General features: G+C 43.7%; 1 protein-coding gene across 5 annotated transcripts in view; it reads left to right on the top strand.

Moving 5' to 3' along the window:
* The window catches only part of Trpm6 (transient receptor potential cation channel subfamily M member 6), a 160,557-nt gene that overhangs the window by 77,036 nt on the left and 64,995 nt on the right, over nt 1-18,526 (top strand). For 4 of the 5 annotated variants that reach the window (XM_087908041.1, XM_087908040.1, XM_085693686.2 and 1 more), the window contains 10 exons: nt 817-954; nt 2,437-2,717; nt 4,262-4,490; nt 5,392-5,544; nt 9,907-10,053; nt 11,040-11,168; nt 12,393-12,644; nt 14,983-15,157; nt 15,355-15,469; nt 17,434-17,627. In XM_087908041.1, coding sequence (XP_087764167.1) covers nt 817-954; nt 2,437-2,717; nt 4,262-4,490; nt 5,392-5,544; nt 9,907-10,053; nt 11,040-11,168; nt 12,393-12,644; nt 14,983-15,157; nt 15,355-15,469; nt 17,434-17,627 — 1,813 coding nt within the window. The remainder of the gene's footprint in view (nt 1-816; nt 955-2,436; nt 2,718-4,261; nt 4,491-5,391; nt 5,545-9,906; nt 10,054-11,039; nt 11,169-12,392; nt 12,645-14,982; nt 15,158-15,354; nt 15,470-17,433; nt 17,628-18,526) is intronic. The other variant, XM_085693685.2, reaches the window with a different exon arrangement.

The following is an 18,526-nucleotide window of genomic DNA, read 5'->3' as shown; positions in this document are numbered from 1 at the left end:
AAACCAAACAAACCATGATTTGTCTGTGTTTCCACTCTCCCATCTATGAAATGGCATATTAGTGTCCTGGTCACAAACTTGTGAGAATACCCAAACTTTTCCATGTCCTCATTACAGAGCAAGCTTTGAGTGACTTAATTGTTATCCCCTGTGATTGTCACCATGTTGACATAATTAATTCTGTTACAATAATGATGAGACTAATGTGAGCATGGACACTGGAAAGTCTTGATGTCATTCTTCCTGTGTTGATTTTTTACCCAAAGCACACATGCTGAAGGAGAGTAGAGCTTTCAGAATCCTGAGGTTTGTAGCCTAGGCTCTCACGGCAGTCTCTGCAGACTTCTGCTCCTCCTAGCTGACACTTCATTTGGTGCCCATGCCGTGGAGATATCACATGCCACATGGAAACCTTCCGGAACTTTCTAACTTCACCTTCGCCTTAGAGCTCTTTGTGAATGGAAACTTTCTCTTACCAAAACTGTAAAGTTTTATTGCCTGTTTTGAGCTTGTTCTGCGGCTAATTGATTTCAAAGGAATTTCCTCATAGGAAAGAAACTCAGAGGTAGAATAGGAGACAAAGGAGCATGCTCTCTAAAAGGTCAGGAAATAGAGCTCCGCAGACGGACGTGGGGAGGCTAGTGAGTGGGGAATCTCCAGACACATTAGTTACTAATCCTGAACCAGAGACAGAGGTGTTGGTTGTTTGAGAGGACACGTATTTAGCTTTCCTCGTTGTCTGGAAAGATGATGTTTTCACTACTATAATCTTTTTTTGATCTCTCCCCGTTTGTTTTCTTTAAAAAAACAAAATAGCAGAGTGTGAGCAGCTTGTCTCAGAGCCTTTCCCAGCATCCTCTTCACCAGAGACATTCCTTGGGAAGCAGAAGTGACTCTTCAGAAAGCACCCCGCATTCCCAGTTCTTTAGGACTGCCCAGCCCTACAAATCCAAGGTACACTGTTTTGTTTGTAGAGTTGAATATAAAGCTGGTTTTGCAGACTGACATGGCCCTTTCCTTTGACACTGGAGAAAGGGAGGGGTTAATGAAGAATCATCGCCCTATCATGTAAACAGACGGTGTAATTCACAAGCATCACCGCGGCCACAGCTGTCCTTCAACAACACAGAATGCTGACAACCCAGTGATTGTCTGGACTTGCCCCTTGTACAGTTGGTGACACAGGAAGGCTGTGTGTGGCATGGTATTAGACATTCATAGTTATTAGCCTCACACTATGCACTTAACTTTCTTGCTCAAGCCTGGTTGGATATGAGGACCATCCCCTTTGTAACTCTCAGTTTTGGGGAGATGGTCGTTTTGTATCTTCTTTTTCCTAACTAAGTCTTTCTTGAAGTTAGTTTGATCCTAATTTTGCAATATAATAAAGGTCATGAATGTGTGTCTTTAGCCTGCCCTTCTCTGGGACAGAAAGGTTTTGCCTAAGTATTTCCATGGAAATCATATACTAATCATATACATCGTAGTGTTTGCTACGATGCTTCAAATTACAAGTGCTTATTTTAAAACCTTTATTAGTCCCCAAGCATTATGATGAGTACTTGGTTGGACTGGGGAGGTGAGCAGGTAGAGGCAGATAAAATGGTGACGGAGAAATGGTTCCACTTTTCTTAAGGTGCTAACTATTATACTGGACACTGGATCAGAGACAGGAAGCCGTACAAAGGTACACAGGGAGTTTGAGTGGCAAGTTAGTTGAACATTGGGTCAGTTTGCCAGGGGGATAATGCTCATTGTTACCAGAATAAAATAAAGCAAAGTGACCCTTTTGAAAGTATGCAGGCAACACTAGTGACGCTCTTCAAAGGAACAGTGACAAATCAAGTCATTAAGGTAAAAGTAGAGAATATTTAAAATAAAAGTCTTACCCAAATAAATGAAAGTGCAAATTGTGCTTGCTTGTTTATCTTAGTGATATTCCACATGCTCTTGAGACAAGGACTCACCACGGAGTCAGGATTGTTTTTTAGCTTAGTCCTCATGGCCTTCTAAGTCCTGTGTTGTAGTTCAATAAAGCATGCTTTTTTTTTAATAGTTCTGAGAATTGAACTCAGGGTTTTGTACATATCAGTTGGCCACTCTACCACAGAGTTACATCCCCAGCTGATTGCTTTTGTATGCCTTCTACAGTGGGCACACCGTCAGTTTTACTGGAGAATTTGTACTCACAGTTCCACTGCGGTGGATATCTGGGCTTTTTGTTTGCTTGGGTTTTTTTCTTCAGTGCCAGGATCTAGCATAGGTAGTAATTATCTTAAAAAAAAGTATATCCCTGGGAGGAAGGGAGGGGAATGGAGAAAAATGTGTACCTCGATAAAAACAATTTTAAAAAGTATCCCTAGGATACTTGCTGTGTTATATTTAGCAAAGTATTATGCACTGGAATATTCAGGACTTTGTTCTCCTTTGCTATAGGACAAGCCTGGAGACTCTCATAAATCAAAGAAGAAGTCAAAGGACATACACAGCCCGTCGGAGGACCCCGAGCCAGCTGGCTTTGTCTACCCATACAGCGAGCTGCTGGTGTGGGCTGTGCTCATGAAGAGGCAGAAGATGGCCATGTTCTTCTGGCAGCACGGAGAGGAGGCCACAGTCAAGGCAGTCATTGCTAGTATTCTCTATAGAGCCATGGCCCGGGAAGCTAAGGAGAGCAACATGGTGGATGATACCTCAGAGGAACTGGAAAATTACTCAGAGTAGGTCTTCTCTCTTCACTTCACACCAAGCAGCAATGCTTTATCCAAGTGTAGACACTCCTTTCTCCCTCGCTTTGCCGTAGGATAAAGGGATTTCCTTAGAATCGTATATTTTAGTCAAGCAACAGAACCAGTACGGTGTATAGATAGTTAAATGGGAGGGACTAGTAAGAGAATTGACTTAAGTGGTAAGTGATTCTGGTAGCTGACAAGACTGTGTGGACCCTGGAGACCATGGATGCTAGAAACATGGCTAAGTCCGTGTCCAGAGGCCCCAGAACCAGGGGATCTATGGCAGGCCTTTGACCTGGGGGGGGGGCTGTTGCTGGTATAACTGTGGAATCTTTGGACTGCAGAACCTGGGCTGCTGATGTCTGGGGCACACAACAGGTGTCTCACCTCTCAGGGGCAGAGGTCAATTCTCTTTCTGTACTTATCCTTTGTGGCTTCCTGGAGGATCGGGTGGTGGCCCTCCAGCTAGAAAAGGGATCTTCTTCACGTAGCCCACTCAGACTCCCATGCTAAGCCCTGGAAACACAATTGCAGACACAATGTAATACTGATTTCTAGGTATCCCTTGATCCTACTCACCCAGCAGCCAACGCTGACTATCACACTCCACATTTCTTGCTCTCTTGTAGTAAAGGGTTCCTGAGGATTTGAAGGAACTCTGTGGAATGTAGGAGAGAGGTGACCTTCCAGGGAGGCACACTGAGTCCCAGGGGCAACTCTTTTTGCATTGTGTAGGTTAGCCAACTCGATTTTAGCCTTTAGTTCCTTAAGGAGAGTTAATGAGTTTTGAAACAAATGATGTAGAAAGCCCTTTGGAGCTCCAAAGTCTTTGATGTTGTTAACATGGCTGCTGACCTTAGGAGTTCTTCAGGCTGAGGAAGTGAATACACACATTGTAGAAAGAATCAGAAGGCAGCTGGTGGGAAAGAGAAAGAGGAGAGATGCTCCCATTAATCGGAGTACTGAAGCATTATAGTCCTTGGGTGGAGGGAAGCTCAGAGAATGACGGAAGTTAACCTCTAGCTTGATTGACAGACCTAGAGAATTTCTGGAAAAGAAAGCCTCCTGGAATTTCCTGAGGGTTTCTGGGTCTAGATTCTTAGTACTTAAGGATTTTATAAAAAATAATAGTAATAGAAATATGGTGCCACAATGTTTCTTGAACATAGTGTTTTCTGTCAGAATTTCTGTCCTAAGTTTTATCATGTAGATTCACCCACCCCAGGATGAATATAGGACAAACACAGCATAGAATGGCTTCCGACACAAACATTAAATTCTACTTTGGGCTACCAGGAAAATAGGACACATTGTCTACCTTCCATACCTGAGACAGATCTGCTTCTGAGCAGCTGTGGTAGCTTCTGACAGCTGAGATGAATTGGCTGGTTTTTTTTTCAACATAGCCTAATTTTGTTTTGATCTCACAGCCCAATTATCTGTTGTGTTCTGTGTGCCGTGGCCCATCTTTGAAGACATTTCTGGGGCTCTGACCGGCCTTTTGTGTTCTCTGTTCACCACTGTGTCTTCAGGCAGTTCGGCCAGCTTGCCCTGGATGTGTTAGAGAAGGCTTTCAAGCAGAACGAGCCAATGGCCATGAAACTGTTGACCTATGAACTCAAGAACTGGAGCAATTTCACCTGCTTGAAACTGGCAGTGTCTGGAGGACTGCGTCCCTTTGTGTCACATTCTTGTACCCAAATGCTGCTGACAGACATGTGGATGGGACGTCTGAAAATGAGGAAAAATTCCTGGCTGAAGGTACATTCTTTTTCTGTACGTCATATCCTCAGTGTAGTGAGAGGGTCAGTGCCCCTGAGTTCCACGTGGGTCCTCTGTCAAACAGCACCTCCCTGCAGGTGCACAGATCCTCAGTGTAGTGAGATGGTCAGTGCTCCTGAGTTCCACGTGGGTCCTCTGTCAAACAACACCTCCCTGCAGGTGCACGGATCAGCCCATCCCTCAGGAATCTCTAAACTACTTTCCCGCAGTGACTTTTCAAAACTTGATGATTGTCCTGCCCTGCCACCACAGAGCCATTCTTGTGTGAAGGCGATCAGAGTCCCAAGCAAACAAAAGCGACCCTTCACTGTACCAAATGACAGTGTCTGAGAATTCCACAGGGGTTGGGGGTGCATAACTCACTTATAGAATGCTTAAACAGCATCCACAGGCCCTGGGTTTGGTCTCCAGTGCCATAAAATTAATAAACTGGAGTTCTGTTATCAACTGTTATGAACTGACATGTAAGTGCTGGGAACTGAACTGAGGTCCTGTGTGAGAGCAACCAGTGCTTTGGACCACTGAGACATCTTTCCAGCCCTTACAGTTTCCTCTTTATTGTTAACACTGCATTCCACCATTAGGTTTTTCTATATTATCTGTCCCTGTACAGCTGGACCTTGTTACTTGGTGAGTCTTATTTTTTTTTTTTTGCCTTTGCAATCAGCTGTGCACAAACACCTCTCTGCCCACCTTTGCACAGAGCTGAGGGACACATCTGTAGAACTGAAATGGATGAGCTAAACTATATGTAGACTCGGGATAGAAACTGAGCTGGGAGTGGATGGGGTATCTATACACACGCATTCTTACATCTGTTGCTCAGACAGTGCATGTGTCCTCTGTCCTCTGCTTATCCTTTGTCTTGTTTCCTCTGCAGATAATCATCAGTATCCTGTTACCACCCATGATTTTGACATTGGAATTTAAAAGCAAAGCTGAGATGTCACATGTCCCACAATCCCAGGATTTCCAGTTTACGTGGAATAACAGCGACCAGGATCTCAGTAACACCAAAGAAAGTGCTTGTGCGGTGAGTACACTTCCGTAGTAAATTGGCTTTCCAGGGTGTAACTGTGCACAGAGATGCACAAGCATGGAGCTTATCTGTAATAGGCATCTGTTAAACCAAACGTTTGCCCTTTTACTGTTAACAGGGTATTTATTAACCCCACCCCCAGTACACACCTCTCTGTGTGTAACTACATTTCCCAGAATGGCTTTGAGTTTCTGGCCAATGTTTCAGTCCAGTGAAGTTACATATTACCCTGAGGCTACACATTACTCTAAAAGCCCAGGACTGATTCATCAATCAAGCATTTAATTCTCCCCATGTAATCCCCATCTCGTTATATACGAGTTAGGTAGAGCATGTAAGCAAAGTATCCCATTTCTGCTTCAAAGACAAAGTCTTTGTGTCCAACAGCTGTCTCAGCATTGCTCTGAGAGGGGCAGAACGGATAAGCTTACCACTTTAGGCCTCCATCAACACCGCCACACACCCCTATGGTTCTCATCTGTAAAGACACGTTTAGAATTTGTGTTGATGGGCCTGAGAGATGACTTAGTGGGTGAGGGTACTTGCTGCCAAGCCTGGCATCCTGAGTTCAACGCCTGACCTCACACAGAAGAAGGCAAGGACTGACTCCAAGAGGCTGTCCTCTGACCTCCACACACACGCTGTGACATGTGTGTACCTCCCAAACAAATGGGACAAGATTTTTGTTGATCCTCCCACGTCTTATCCTTCTCACCCAGTGGCTGTGAGTAGTTTTTTTTTTTTGGGTTCTGGGTGTGTGCTCTTCCCTGGCCTGACAGTCCCTTTCCCAGCAGCTGACTGTCACAGGCAGGGGTCCAGGATGCTAGGAATGCTCTCTCTGCTTCCACTTTGACCATGATTCATAAAGCTGCCCTTTGTTGAAAGGTGCGGAGAACATCTTCTCTGGCACTTACACTGACTAAAGTGCCTTTAATACCTTGTCTGATATGCTGTGGCATGTATGATGTATTTATTTAAATATTATTTATTCTCCAAGTGCTAAATATGAAGGTTAACTCTGATGAGTGTATTTTGGCTAACGGTGCCTGGCTGAGCATCTGCATTCTGATACCCTGGAGATATGCCTCTTCCCTGTCATTAAATACTTCAGTTATTGCTCTTTTTTAGGTGTGTGTATATCCCCTCACTCCTTCCCTTCCTTCTGCCTAGTTCCATCTTGAACCCTTGGAATCCAGGAAGCCAAGTACCTTCTACTGTCTGTAGAACACACAAAGAATCTCTTAAAATCCTGGGCTAGACACATGGTTACATTTGTGTTGGTCTCAGGTTCAAACCTAGCAAAGGGAAGAAGTTCAATGATGGCCCCACCCGTGGAGATGTCACATGGGTCTGGCGCAGAGGTGCTCTACTTGGGTGTATGCCTGTTTGATTGTGCACTCCAAATTTAGTTTGCTAGTTGAAGCTGAACAAGGAAGAAAGTTGTATAAGCCCTACCTACTTAGAATGTACACACAACTGTCACAGGACATAGGCGATAGTTTGTCAGTGGTATGGAAATCCCACTTTTGGTTCTCATGGATTTGATAGAATGATGGAATCATCACACTTGAAGGGTTTTGGAAAACTGGTGTATTTATATCAGAACTGTTATCAAAGGGAGCATAGTTCCTTCACAGAATTGCAGATAAATATGTGCTCTTGAAATTAAATATATATAGTAAGTTCTTGAGACCCCCTGACTAGTGTCCTGCGATAGCAGTTGTCCCCGTAGGTAGTTTAGATGTGGCCATATCAATTAATTAATTCAGTGAATATTTAAGTTAAAGCAGATGTGGTCTCCACCATGATGAGCTTATTATCAGAAAAATATCCATGAAACATTAGCATTCTTCAATTTGAGACTCTCAGTGAAAGAGCTGTTGAAGAGCATTATATTATGACTGGCTTGTGATCATAAAAAGTGGATTTTGTTGTTACTCTTTATATTCATCTTAAGCAAAAATTATTGACTACACTTGTCTAGCAATTTTTGCTTGCTGGTGGAGGCTGCTTGTTCATTTCCCAGCTGCCTAGACCTAAAATAATCACACAGAATCTATACTTCAACACTGCTTGGCCAATGACTCTAGCATATTCCTAGCTAACTTTTACATCTTAAATTAACCCATTTCTATTATTTTATATTTTACCATGAGGCTCATGGTTTACCAGTAAGAGTCCCTGTGGGTGGCTCACATCTTCCTCCTCCAGGGGCTACATGGCGTCTCACTCACTCTGCCTTCTTTCTCCCAGCATTCAGTTTAGTTTTCCTGCCTAGCTCTATTCTGCCCTGTCATAGTTCCAAGCAGCTTCGTTATTCATTAGCCAATAAAAGCAACATATATACAAAAGGACTTCCCACATCTCTCGCTCTCTCTCACAATTTTTATTAAGTTTTACCTGGGAGATTTGGTAGACTATATATGAATTCATAATGAATAATATGTAAAAGTAATTGATTAAGGAACATGGTTTTCATTGTGTATTGTGGGAGAAAGCTGGAGGCAGCAATCAAAACAGATGTGGTTTAATGTGTCTTTGTGGTAGTAAGTTTACAACAGGAAAGGCCTTCTTGTTCCCACGGGGAGCTGAAGATGGATTATCAGATACTGCATTTGCTCTGTGAGGTTTTAATAAATTTCCCCCCACAACTCTTTCTGTAGTGGTATCGGCGGGCTGCTTTTCGTCCCGCCTAGCTCCTGGCCGCCTGGCTAGCTCTGCCCCGGAAATAATTACATGGAAACTGTATTCTTTTGAACACTGCCTGGCCCATTATCTCTAGAGAGTTAGTTACTGGCTAACTCTCACATCTTGATTAACCCATTTCTAATAATCTGTGTACCACCATGAGGTGGTGGCTTACCGGGAAAGATTCAGCATGTCTGACCTGGTGACTGGCTCCATGGTGTCTGCCTCATTGCCCTCTTCCCAGCATTCTGTTCTGTTTACTCTGCCTACCTAATTTTCTGTCCTATCAAAGGGCCAACGCAGTCTCTTTATTAACCAATGAAAATAACACATAGACAGAAGGCCCACCTATATCATCTCTCTCTTTCTCTCTCTCTCTCTCTCTCTCTCTCTCTCTCTCTCTCTCTCTCGTGTGTTTTTACCTGTCTTGCTATATTTTCTAGAATGGCCTTGAGTTTCTGGACTCAAGTGATCCCCCCATCTCAGTTTCATGAGTAGCTAGAACTGCAAGGGTACACTTCCATGCTAAATCAGAATTCTTTTTGGAAGTTTCCACAGGCAAAATAATTTTCTTTAAAGAAATGTAAGTTTATTGATTGCTAATCTCTTTAAGCATGACCTCTGTGACCTCAACTAGCCCAGAAATAAGCTGTATAAAGATACTGGAATGGAAAACTCTGGATGGAAGAGGAATGACTGTTTTCAGTAGGGCCAGTGGGGGAGGATTAGGGATGGATGACAGCTTCATGAAACCATAGCTCAGACACAGTGGCAGGAAGTGTGAGGCAGAGGGTTAGCATGGTAAGTGGGGCAGTTTGGCTGGACTGGTGGCTGTGGAGAGAGCTGGACAAGCAGGGGATAATTGTAGGCATGGCTGGAAATGCAGAAGGCGGATCATGAGATTCTTGTATGCCTTATAAGAGAGCATCATTCTGTTTCACTCAGCAGAGAAACAGTGGAGGTCAGTGAGCAGAGTAGTGAGACAAGCTGCCACAGGAAAGTCACTGCCTTAACTGCACAGGATCACCTGACAAGAAGACAGACTAGAGTCAAGGAGAACATAGACCAGCATGGCCATCAAGACCAGAAGGGACAAGGATGCCAGCCAGGATCAGTAACAAAAGATGCGGAAAGGAAAAGAGGGATTTTAACTAAATAAACAGGAGGCATGGGCAAGAGAGAAAGAGAGACAGCAAGCCCGACTGGGAATTAATGGTTTGCTCAGGGATGCCACTGCCCACCGTGGGCTGAGCCTCATTATGTAGATCAGAAGTTAAGAAAGTGCCCCACAGACATTCCCACAGGCCAATGTGATGAGGCAGTTCTTCACTGGAAGGTTCCTTTTCTCAGATATGTCAAGTTGGTAGCTGAGGTTAGCTGTCTCAGCAAGAAGTAATGATGGCAGGCTGCGGTGGTGCATGCCTTTAATCCTGGCACGGGAGACACAAAGGCACGGAGATCTCTGTGAGTTCCAGGACAGCTAGGGATTTATAGTAAGATCTTGTCTCCAAAAGCTTGAGGATGAGAGGGGGTATATTTATTGCTGTTTATTATTCTTAGTGGTGGCAGAGGATCTGGGAATTGAACCCAGGACCTTACACAAATAACACATGAATTTTACTACTATGTTACACCCTCTAGTCTATAGCATTATTGCTTACTTTTCAGAAAAACTATGATTTGGAAAGAGGCCCTGATGAGAAACTGGATGAAAATGTGCACTTCGACATCAAAAATGGGCCCCAGAGCCTCCCCTGGACAAGGAGAGTCTACGAGTTCTACAGCGCTCCCTTTGTGAAGTTTTGGTTTCACACGGTTCGTCTCATTACAGTAATGTTAATAATAATTAGTGGTTTACGATAATGTTACTAATGGTATGTCTCATTTGTTAACCTGAGATAAAAATGTAAGAATTTCATTGAAAAACAAGCAAAAGAAATGGGGGGATAGGAAAGTAGGCAGGTGACAGGGTTGGAAGAAGACAAAACAAGTCTCTCTCTCTCTCTCTCTCTCTCTCTGTGTGTGTGTGTGTGTGTATGTGTGTGTGTGTAGACTTTAAGTTCTGAATGAGTAACACTATTTTCTCAACAGGAGCAATCCGTGATTGTTTTTCACCATCATTTTTTTAAACGTCTATCTGTCATCTGTCTGTCTGTCTGTCTGTCTATCTATCTATCTATCTATCTATCTATCTATCTATCTATCTATCATCTATCTACCTACCTATATCATCTATCCTTAGCATCCAGAAGGCAGTTACAGATACCCTGGAACTTGAGTTACAGGCAGTTGTAAGCTGTGCTTGGACCCGTTGTTCATGCAAGAGCAGTATGTGCTCTTAACTGCTGAGCCGTTTCTCCATCTCCCTAGCCAGAATAACATTTACTCGTTATAAAATAACACTTTAGTGGTAGTGAATATCAGCTTACTGTGAAGATAGGCATCCACAGATACTGCTCATCTGGCAATCTTGGCATACATATCTTCCCAGCTGAAACTAAAGGGGAGGCATGAGATTCTTTCCTGGTCTGCCACTAGCTTGCCAGTGTGCACACTGCAGGGGTTAGTGCTAGTAGGGTAGCATCCCCTCCCTTTACTGGCAAACAGCGATGATCATTCATCGACCGTAGATACTTCCATTGTCCTTGACATCGAGTCATCAAGGATCAGAGGTGAGTCCCAGTTATAGTTTCATATTGTCGTGTCGAAGTCTGATGCTTCTGGGCTCCGTCTGCAGAGCTCTGCGTGGCATCCTTTGTGGTCTCTTGAGCTCACCTCCGGGGAATGTGTGTCCCTCACAGATGGCTTACCTGGCATTCCTCATGCTGTTCACTTACACAGTGTTGGTGGAGATGCAGCCTGAACCCATCGTGCAAGAGTGGTTTGTCATCATCTACATCTTCACCAACGCCATCGAGAAGGCCAGGGAGGTGAGTGCGCCTTCTGTGTCTTCTCCATGCCCACGGGAGAGGGGTTCTAGGCGCTGGGGATGAAAATGACCTCCTGTCAAGTGTGTGACGGAGAGAGAGCATACTGAATCCAATTCTCCTATAAGAAGGGTGCTCAGGGAAAAGTTTCTGGTTTTGTTCCTTTAACCTTACCAAATACTTTCTGTTGAACTTTGAAAACAGCTGTTTTGAAGCACAGTCTTCTTGTGCTTGTTACTCAAGAAGCAATAGGCATGCTTTGTTTGTTATTGAGCTCTCCAGCTGCCTGCTTCCCACGGTGCAGCTTTCTTTGTGACGTGGATTTTTAATCACCTAGCCTTACCTCATATTGTCAGTTTTACCCAATAGAGTGAGTGGCACATGAATGGCTACAGTTGTATAATATGTAAGGAATCCACTCACATTGGAAGGAAGTTTCTAGTCAACTCCCTTGAAAACAGAAGCTGGATATCCTGCTGGGAGAAGAGGACCGAGAGTTGAAGAAACTAAACATTTTCATTTCTACTTTGCCACTGGTCACTTAAAAGTTAGCGTTCTTAATGCAATTTTACATATAATTCCAAGTAGTTATGACTTTGACTCTCCCAGATGTGTGTGCATATCTCTGTATGTCTATAGGTTTGTCTTGTTCCAGTGGTAGTTTGGCCCACATTCTATGCTAAGTAAGCATCTTCTTAGAAGCTAGCCTGCATTGCCTGCTAAGTAAGGATCTTTATAGTCAAGAAACACTATCTGAATTCTACCATGATTTTTATGTTTTAGGGAAAACAAGCTTAGTGTTTACATTGCAGCGTGTCTGCTATAGGAGTGCATGGGAAGCTTCTTATTCTCGTGAGTCCCAACACCATGTTCTTAGTGATTTGCCAAGAACTCATTTAGCAGCAGCTGTAGGAGCTCACACGACTGCTGGGTTTCCAGTCAGAAATCTTTGCCCTCAGTTCATGAAGCAGAATGATGGCTAGGCAGAGCCACAGCAGTGCTGAGCTCTGAAATGGTCTGGTGTTGGTGTAAAATTTGGTAGGAATTGTTTTACTCTTTAAATGATGGGTTAATGAATTTAAAAAAGATGGTATTGATGGTATTCCCCTTCAGCTATGGTTTGGGGGCTTGAACCCAGGGTCTTTTGTGTCGGAGACGAGTGCTGTACCACTCTCCTCCACCCCCAGTCCTGTACCCTTCTTTACATTTTCCTCTTTCTCCCTTTAGATATGCATTTCAGAACCAAGCAAGTTTACTCAAAAGGTGAAGATGTGGTTGAGCGAATACTGGAACCTAATAGAAGCTGTGGCCATTGTCCTGTTTTTAGTGGGTTTTGGCCTACGGTGGGGAAGCTCCCCTTTGCACACTGTAGGAAGACTCATCTACTGCCTAGACATCATATTTTGGTTCTCTCGGCTCATGGACTTCTTCGCTGTCAATCAACATGCAGGTCCATATGTGACCATGATTGCAAAAATGGTATGTACCTCATATTTTATACACAAATGTCCCTTTTCAGCGGCACCACTGTTGTGCTTCGTATCTCACACTTTAACTCTCTCTCTTGTGATGTATGCATGCGTACACACATATGTTTGTGGGTGTCCTCACCCTTGTTTGCGTGTGTAGAGGGTGGACATCAGTGTCGAGTGCCTTCCATTATTTCCCTTGTCCTAGTTGTCTTTCTGCTGCTGTGAGGTGACAGCATGACCAGGGCAACTTAGAAAATGAAGAGTTTGATTTGGGGCCTTATACTTCCAGAGGATTAGTGTCCCTGGGGAGCATGGCAGCAGACAGGCAGGCATGCCACTGAAACAGTAGCAGAGAGCTCACATCTGATCCACGAGCACACAATAGACAGAAAGTTAACTATGATATGGACTTTGAAACTCCAAAGCCCACCCCCAGTGGCACACCTCTTCCATCAAGGCCACACCTCCTAATCCTTCCCAAACAGTTCCATCAACTGGGGACCAAACATTCAGATCTATGAGCCTATAGGAGATATTCTCATTCAAACCACCATAGATCTCATCTTAGCTTTGGAAACAGACACTACTTAAAGAACTTGAAGCTCACTGTTTTGTTCAGACTGGCTGGCTAGAGAATTCCCAGGATCCATACTATACCTGGTTGTTATATGCTTTCTTGGAATCCCCTCTCAGGTCCAGCAGGCATTTTAACACTGAGCCATCTCCCTAGCTCACTAATTAAATGTTTGAATTGTTCCAAGAGGCATACTGACTCATATCTGGCTAACCATAAACTTGTATATAAAATGGGCCTGGAGAGCACCTTGGGTAGTTAATAGGAACACTTAGTTTAGCCTTTTGTGAGGATTGTCAATATGAGATTGAGTCACATTAGTCTTTGATTTGTGCAAGGCCACCACCACGACTGTTTCTCTGAAGGTGTTGATTCATTCTTTTGACACTCTCTTACTCCTAAGTAGTACCACTATGTACCACACATGGTGCCAGATATTCTGTATATATTAACTCACAATGTTTGTAGCAACTTAATGAAATAAGTAGTATTGTCTATTTTTTTATGCAAGGAAATGGACATTAAGTAAATCCCTCATGAGCACATGTGGGGGATCCAAGCTCCCAAAGTGGGTGGCTTGGCTATGCACTGAGCTTGCTGAACAATGTGCCAGGTTTTGCCATCCGGCAATTTGAAAGTACCCAAAGATCTACCGCCTAGGCATACAGTATCAAGATTATATTGCATTTGCTTCTAGAATACAAGGAAAGGTATTATTCTGGAGGGTCAGGGGAACACAGAAATAAAGGAAGACAGAGGGAGAAGGCCCTGAAGAGTCTCCAGATGGACCTTATTGCTTCTGCTTCCATCTCTCTCCCCTTCTTAGTTTCCTCTTCTTCTTGTCCTCATATTTCTCCTTTTGGTCAGACTGGGGATTGAACCTAGGTCCTCATGCATGAGAGGCAGACACTGTACTGCCGAGACCCAGCTCAGCCTTTAGAGTTTCTTCTTCACTACTTTTCTCTTCGACCATAAGCAAGCACATCCTCTGGTTTTGCTAAGGTCACATTTGTTAGCGAAGCTATGTGAGATAACAAGTCCATCTCAGTGATGTGGCACAAGGTCTCTTCTCCCCGAAGCAGGCTGTGATGGGCTTTCCAAGTGCTGACTCCAGGACACAGAATTTCATCTTTGTGTGGCATAGCCATGCCAGCTCACCCCTTCCAGGGTCTCCTTTGTCAGCAACAGTTCAGCACCGTGTAAAAACTCGGGCAAAGCCACTGGGGTCACTCTCCAGCCTCTTGGCTACTTGGATCTTATAGTTGCTACTGAGTAAGATAAGAAATGTGGAGAACGTGAAAATGTTGGTGACTTCCGGGTCTGCCACACTGAACACGTGGGTTGAGTTGATGTATTTCACAAGATGGAGGGAAACTGGGGTGATCATTACATGGCTCTAGGGGCTCTGGGAGGTAATTCTGGGAACAGTTATTAGAATAATTTGAATATGTCTTATCCTTTTAAAATATTTTCTAACTAAGTTTTTGATTTAGTTGGTCAAAAGTTGGGTGCTAGCCAGCCAGAAACAGTTGACATTTGATGGCTGCTTCTACAAAGTCTTTATTTGTAATTTCTGCACATCATGTGTCTCCACAGATGTCACTAACCTAAAACACATACTGTGTAGGGAAAAGAAAATAACTTAGCCAGTTATTTTTGGATAGAGGGTTTTAGCCACTGGCTAGACTGCGTAACAATCTCTAGGTGTGCAATGAGAACCTTGAGGGCTTTGATGTGTGGTAAATTCTGGTTGTGCTGTGCTGTTTTGCAGGCAGCAAACATGTTCTACATTGTGATCATGATGGCCATTGTCCTGCTGAGCTTTGGCGTGGCGCGCAAAGCCATCCTCTCACCAAATGAGCCTCCTTCATGGCGCCTGGCTCGAGATATTGTTTTCGAGCCATACTGGATGATGTATGGAGAAGTCTATGCTTCAGATATAGATGGTACATTTGGGGTTTGCCCTCATGCAGAATCAGAACCCCTGTAGATACTGAGAGAAAAATGAATCTGGAAAGTATCCACGAGAATCTTTTCAATGTGTAAAGTGTGTGGCATTCTGTGGAGTTGAGGGACCAAATATTTTCAGAGGGCCCCAGGGCTGTGATTTGTCTTATCCCATTCTTGAATTCTTTGTTTTTAGTTTGTTCAAGTGACCCTTCTTGCCCTCCGGGTTCTTTCCTGACTCCATTTCTGCAAGCTGTCTACCTCTTTGTCCAATACATCATCATGGTGAACCTGCTGATTGCCTGCTTCAAGTAGGTAACTTCATTAACTGTGGTCATTTTGTTTACCAAAATATGCGAGCAGCTATATTGAATATATTCTGATAGATGTTGAATATGTGATCTTTTTATGTGTGTCACATGCTATATTTCTGTGGCTTTAAAGCAAGGGCTTGAAATTATTGGTAGAAAAAAAGTTGAACTTTTAGACCATAGAATAATGGAAGTCATATCTGATGTGCGGGAGAGGAACGCCGAGCCATCACTGTGTAGGTAGAGTCTTGTAGAATGAGGGTTGGAGCTGATGGCTCACCCAGGGTTCTTTGTGTGCTCTCCCCACATGGCCCCTGTCTGTTTGGCTTCCTTTCTTCTCTCTCAAACTTAGCTGCCTCTTCTTAGTCTCCCATTTCACACTAAAAAGTCATGGGCCTAGACATTGGACCTTTTCCTTTTCGTATTGTGCCTTTTCATGTCTGTGTTTAGTTTCCTGTATATTTGGGAAATCCCATTTCCATGTCCAGCTTTGCTGACACTCCAGGCTCATCAACCCACTGTTTCTCCCGGTGGCAACCTCTTGAACCCCCTCTTTTCCCAACATAGACTGATTCCATTTCCAGTCTTCTCAAAATCTATAGGGAAGAAGAGGAGCTTCCCTGGGAAGTCCAACCCACAGCTGTTTCCCTCCCTGCTGCTCCTCTCATCCTTTTTTTCCTTCCTCTGCATTCTTCCCCCTCTCCTCCCTTTATTCCCTTTCTTTTCCCCGACTCTCCATACAAACAACAACACTCTGAGGAGCAAGCAAGTGTGGCGATCCCAGATCTGATGACTTACTTATCTGGGAGAACACTTTAAGATGGAGTTCTTACCGTTAAAGACCCTGAAATACTTTGTGAATGACACCACCTGCTGGTGGACAGGCTGAAGTCACCTGTGAATTGAAGACCTAATTGGGACTAGCCTTGAGGGTGGCAGAACTGCAGGTTAATGGTGTTGAGGCAGAGGCCAAGAATGTGCTTGCCCCCTCTCCGTCTTATCCTGACCTGGTTCTCTCGAGGATGGATAGTCATGGCTTCTTCTCCCAGTTCTTGGTCAGTTTTTGGTTACCAATGTTTTCATTGCTAAGTTTGGCTCATATTCTACTCCACCACTTATTTTCCTCCGAAGAAACTTGTTTTTAAAAATCTGTTTTTTTTTTTAAAGTATAATGTTACAGTGGTTATTCCATTGGACCCACTACCTATATTGTGTTAAATACTAAACAGTTTGGGGTGATAAGTTGTTTTGAAGATCTGTTACCTGCTAGAATTTCCATTTGGAGTTATTTAGTGTCTGTGTTTATTGACTTCTTTTAAAACTGACATAATTTAAGAGAAAATCCAAAGTTCCCACCAGTAGAGACTTCCTTCACTGTGAAGCTAACGTGAATAATTTATCAAGTTCCCTTTGGAAGCTCCGGGGAGCTTATTTAAGGAGAAATCGATCCTTCTCTTCTATGTCTTCTTTATCCATATGATTCTCTTGCAATGTTTCAGTTAGAATAAGTCTTGCATGTCTTGCTTCTGGCAGGTGAGAGATATTTTTAATAAAGGCAGTAATGCAGAGGAACATCACACTTGTTTGCAATGAAGGATGAGCTATGTTTTGGAAAAGAGCATCAGAGGAGCAAAAGTGCCCCAGACAGGGCTGAGTGAGACGGGGCAGTTTTTGTTCCCCACCTAAAATGCTGTCATTTTTCTAATCTCTGATTCCAATGTTTGTGTTTTGCGCTTTGTTCCTTAACAATGAGCATTAACATTGTTCATTAACATTTGTTAATGTTCTTTGTTATAAAAGTGCTTATTCTATTTTATTTGATGGAAGAAAATTAATAAGTGGATCATAGTTATTGGCTATCTGCCGCTGATTGCTAACCAATCAGAAGAGTTTGGAGATAGAGTCTGTCACATTTCAGGGTCCCATAGTAAAACGTTGTCTCTCTCCTTTTCTACAACCTTCAGCAACATTTACTTCGATATAAAATCCATCTCGAACAAAGTCTGGAAATACAATCGCTATCGCTACATCATGACCTACCACCAGAAGCCCTGGCTGCCCCCACCCTTGATCCTGCTGAACCACATATGCCTGCTCCTCCGAGGTCTCTGCTGTCGCCCAGGGCCACAGGACCAGGAAGAGGGTGATGTAGGGCTAAGTAAGTTTCTCCAGTGGGGCAGGAGGAATGAGGAATTAAAGGGCAGATACCCAGGAACTCAAGGAGGGAGGAGGTAAACGCTGGAGACCTGGTGTTGACAGTTCCAATGAGGACATGGCATGAAGGCTCTCAGGGGACACTGGCTGCAGACCCTCGCCTTTGCCTGGGGTCTCAGGGTTGGTTTTGCCTCTGTTAAGTGGTCCTTGGAAGGAGAGAAGCAGAGGAGACAGTGTCTTTGATTGAATGCAAAAAAGCTTTACACCTTCTAGAAAACCTGGGCTTTCTCTGCTGACCAGGGAACTCCTCTGAACATCTCTTAGGGGGTAATCACCTGACCTGTTCTTATTGCCCTGTTGAGTAAAACGGTGACTCCAAAGGTCTGGGATCCAGGGAAACAGAGAAGCAAGCGTCTCCAGAATCACAGCTCTGGTTCCCTAAGCTCCCAAGAACGAATGAGGGTCCTAAAGGAGGTCTATTATTGTCAGAACATCAACATGAAGTGCAGGGATATAGAAAAGTGTGTTCTTATTTTGCTTTGTTTAAATCGGGATGCTTACATTTTTTTCCCAGATGTGACCATGGAAATGTAGGTCTATGAAAGGGGTGTTTACTAATAACAAATCACAGACATTTGTTTAAGAACAACCCTGGGGGTGTGTGTAGAGCTGATGCAATGGGTAAGAGAACTGATTGAGAAGACTTGAGCATGAGTCCCAGCACCCCATGGCAGCTTACAACTGCCTGTAATTCCAGTTCTAAGGGATCTAACTCCCCCTTCTGGCCTCCATAGACACTGCATGCATGTGGTACACTCAAGCAGGCAAAATGCCCATACACATTAAAATTTTAAAAAATCCTTGGGTATCCATTTATTAAAGGCAAAGCTAATAATTTACACA

Source organism: Myodes glareolus, chromosome 7 (genome assembly GCF_982192425.1).
Source record: "Myodes glareolus chromosome 7, mMyoGla1.1, whole genome shotgun sequence".
Taxonomy (NCBI): Eukaryota; Metazoa; Chordata; class Mammalia; order Rodentia; family Cricetidae; genus Myodes; species Myodes glareolus.
The sequence above is the reverse complement of the archived record's forward strand: the minus strand, read 5'-3'. Positions and strand labels throughout refer to the sequence as shown.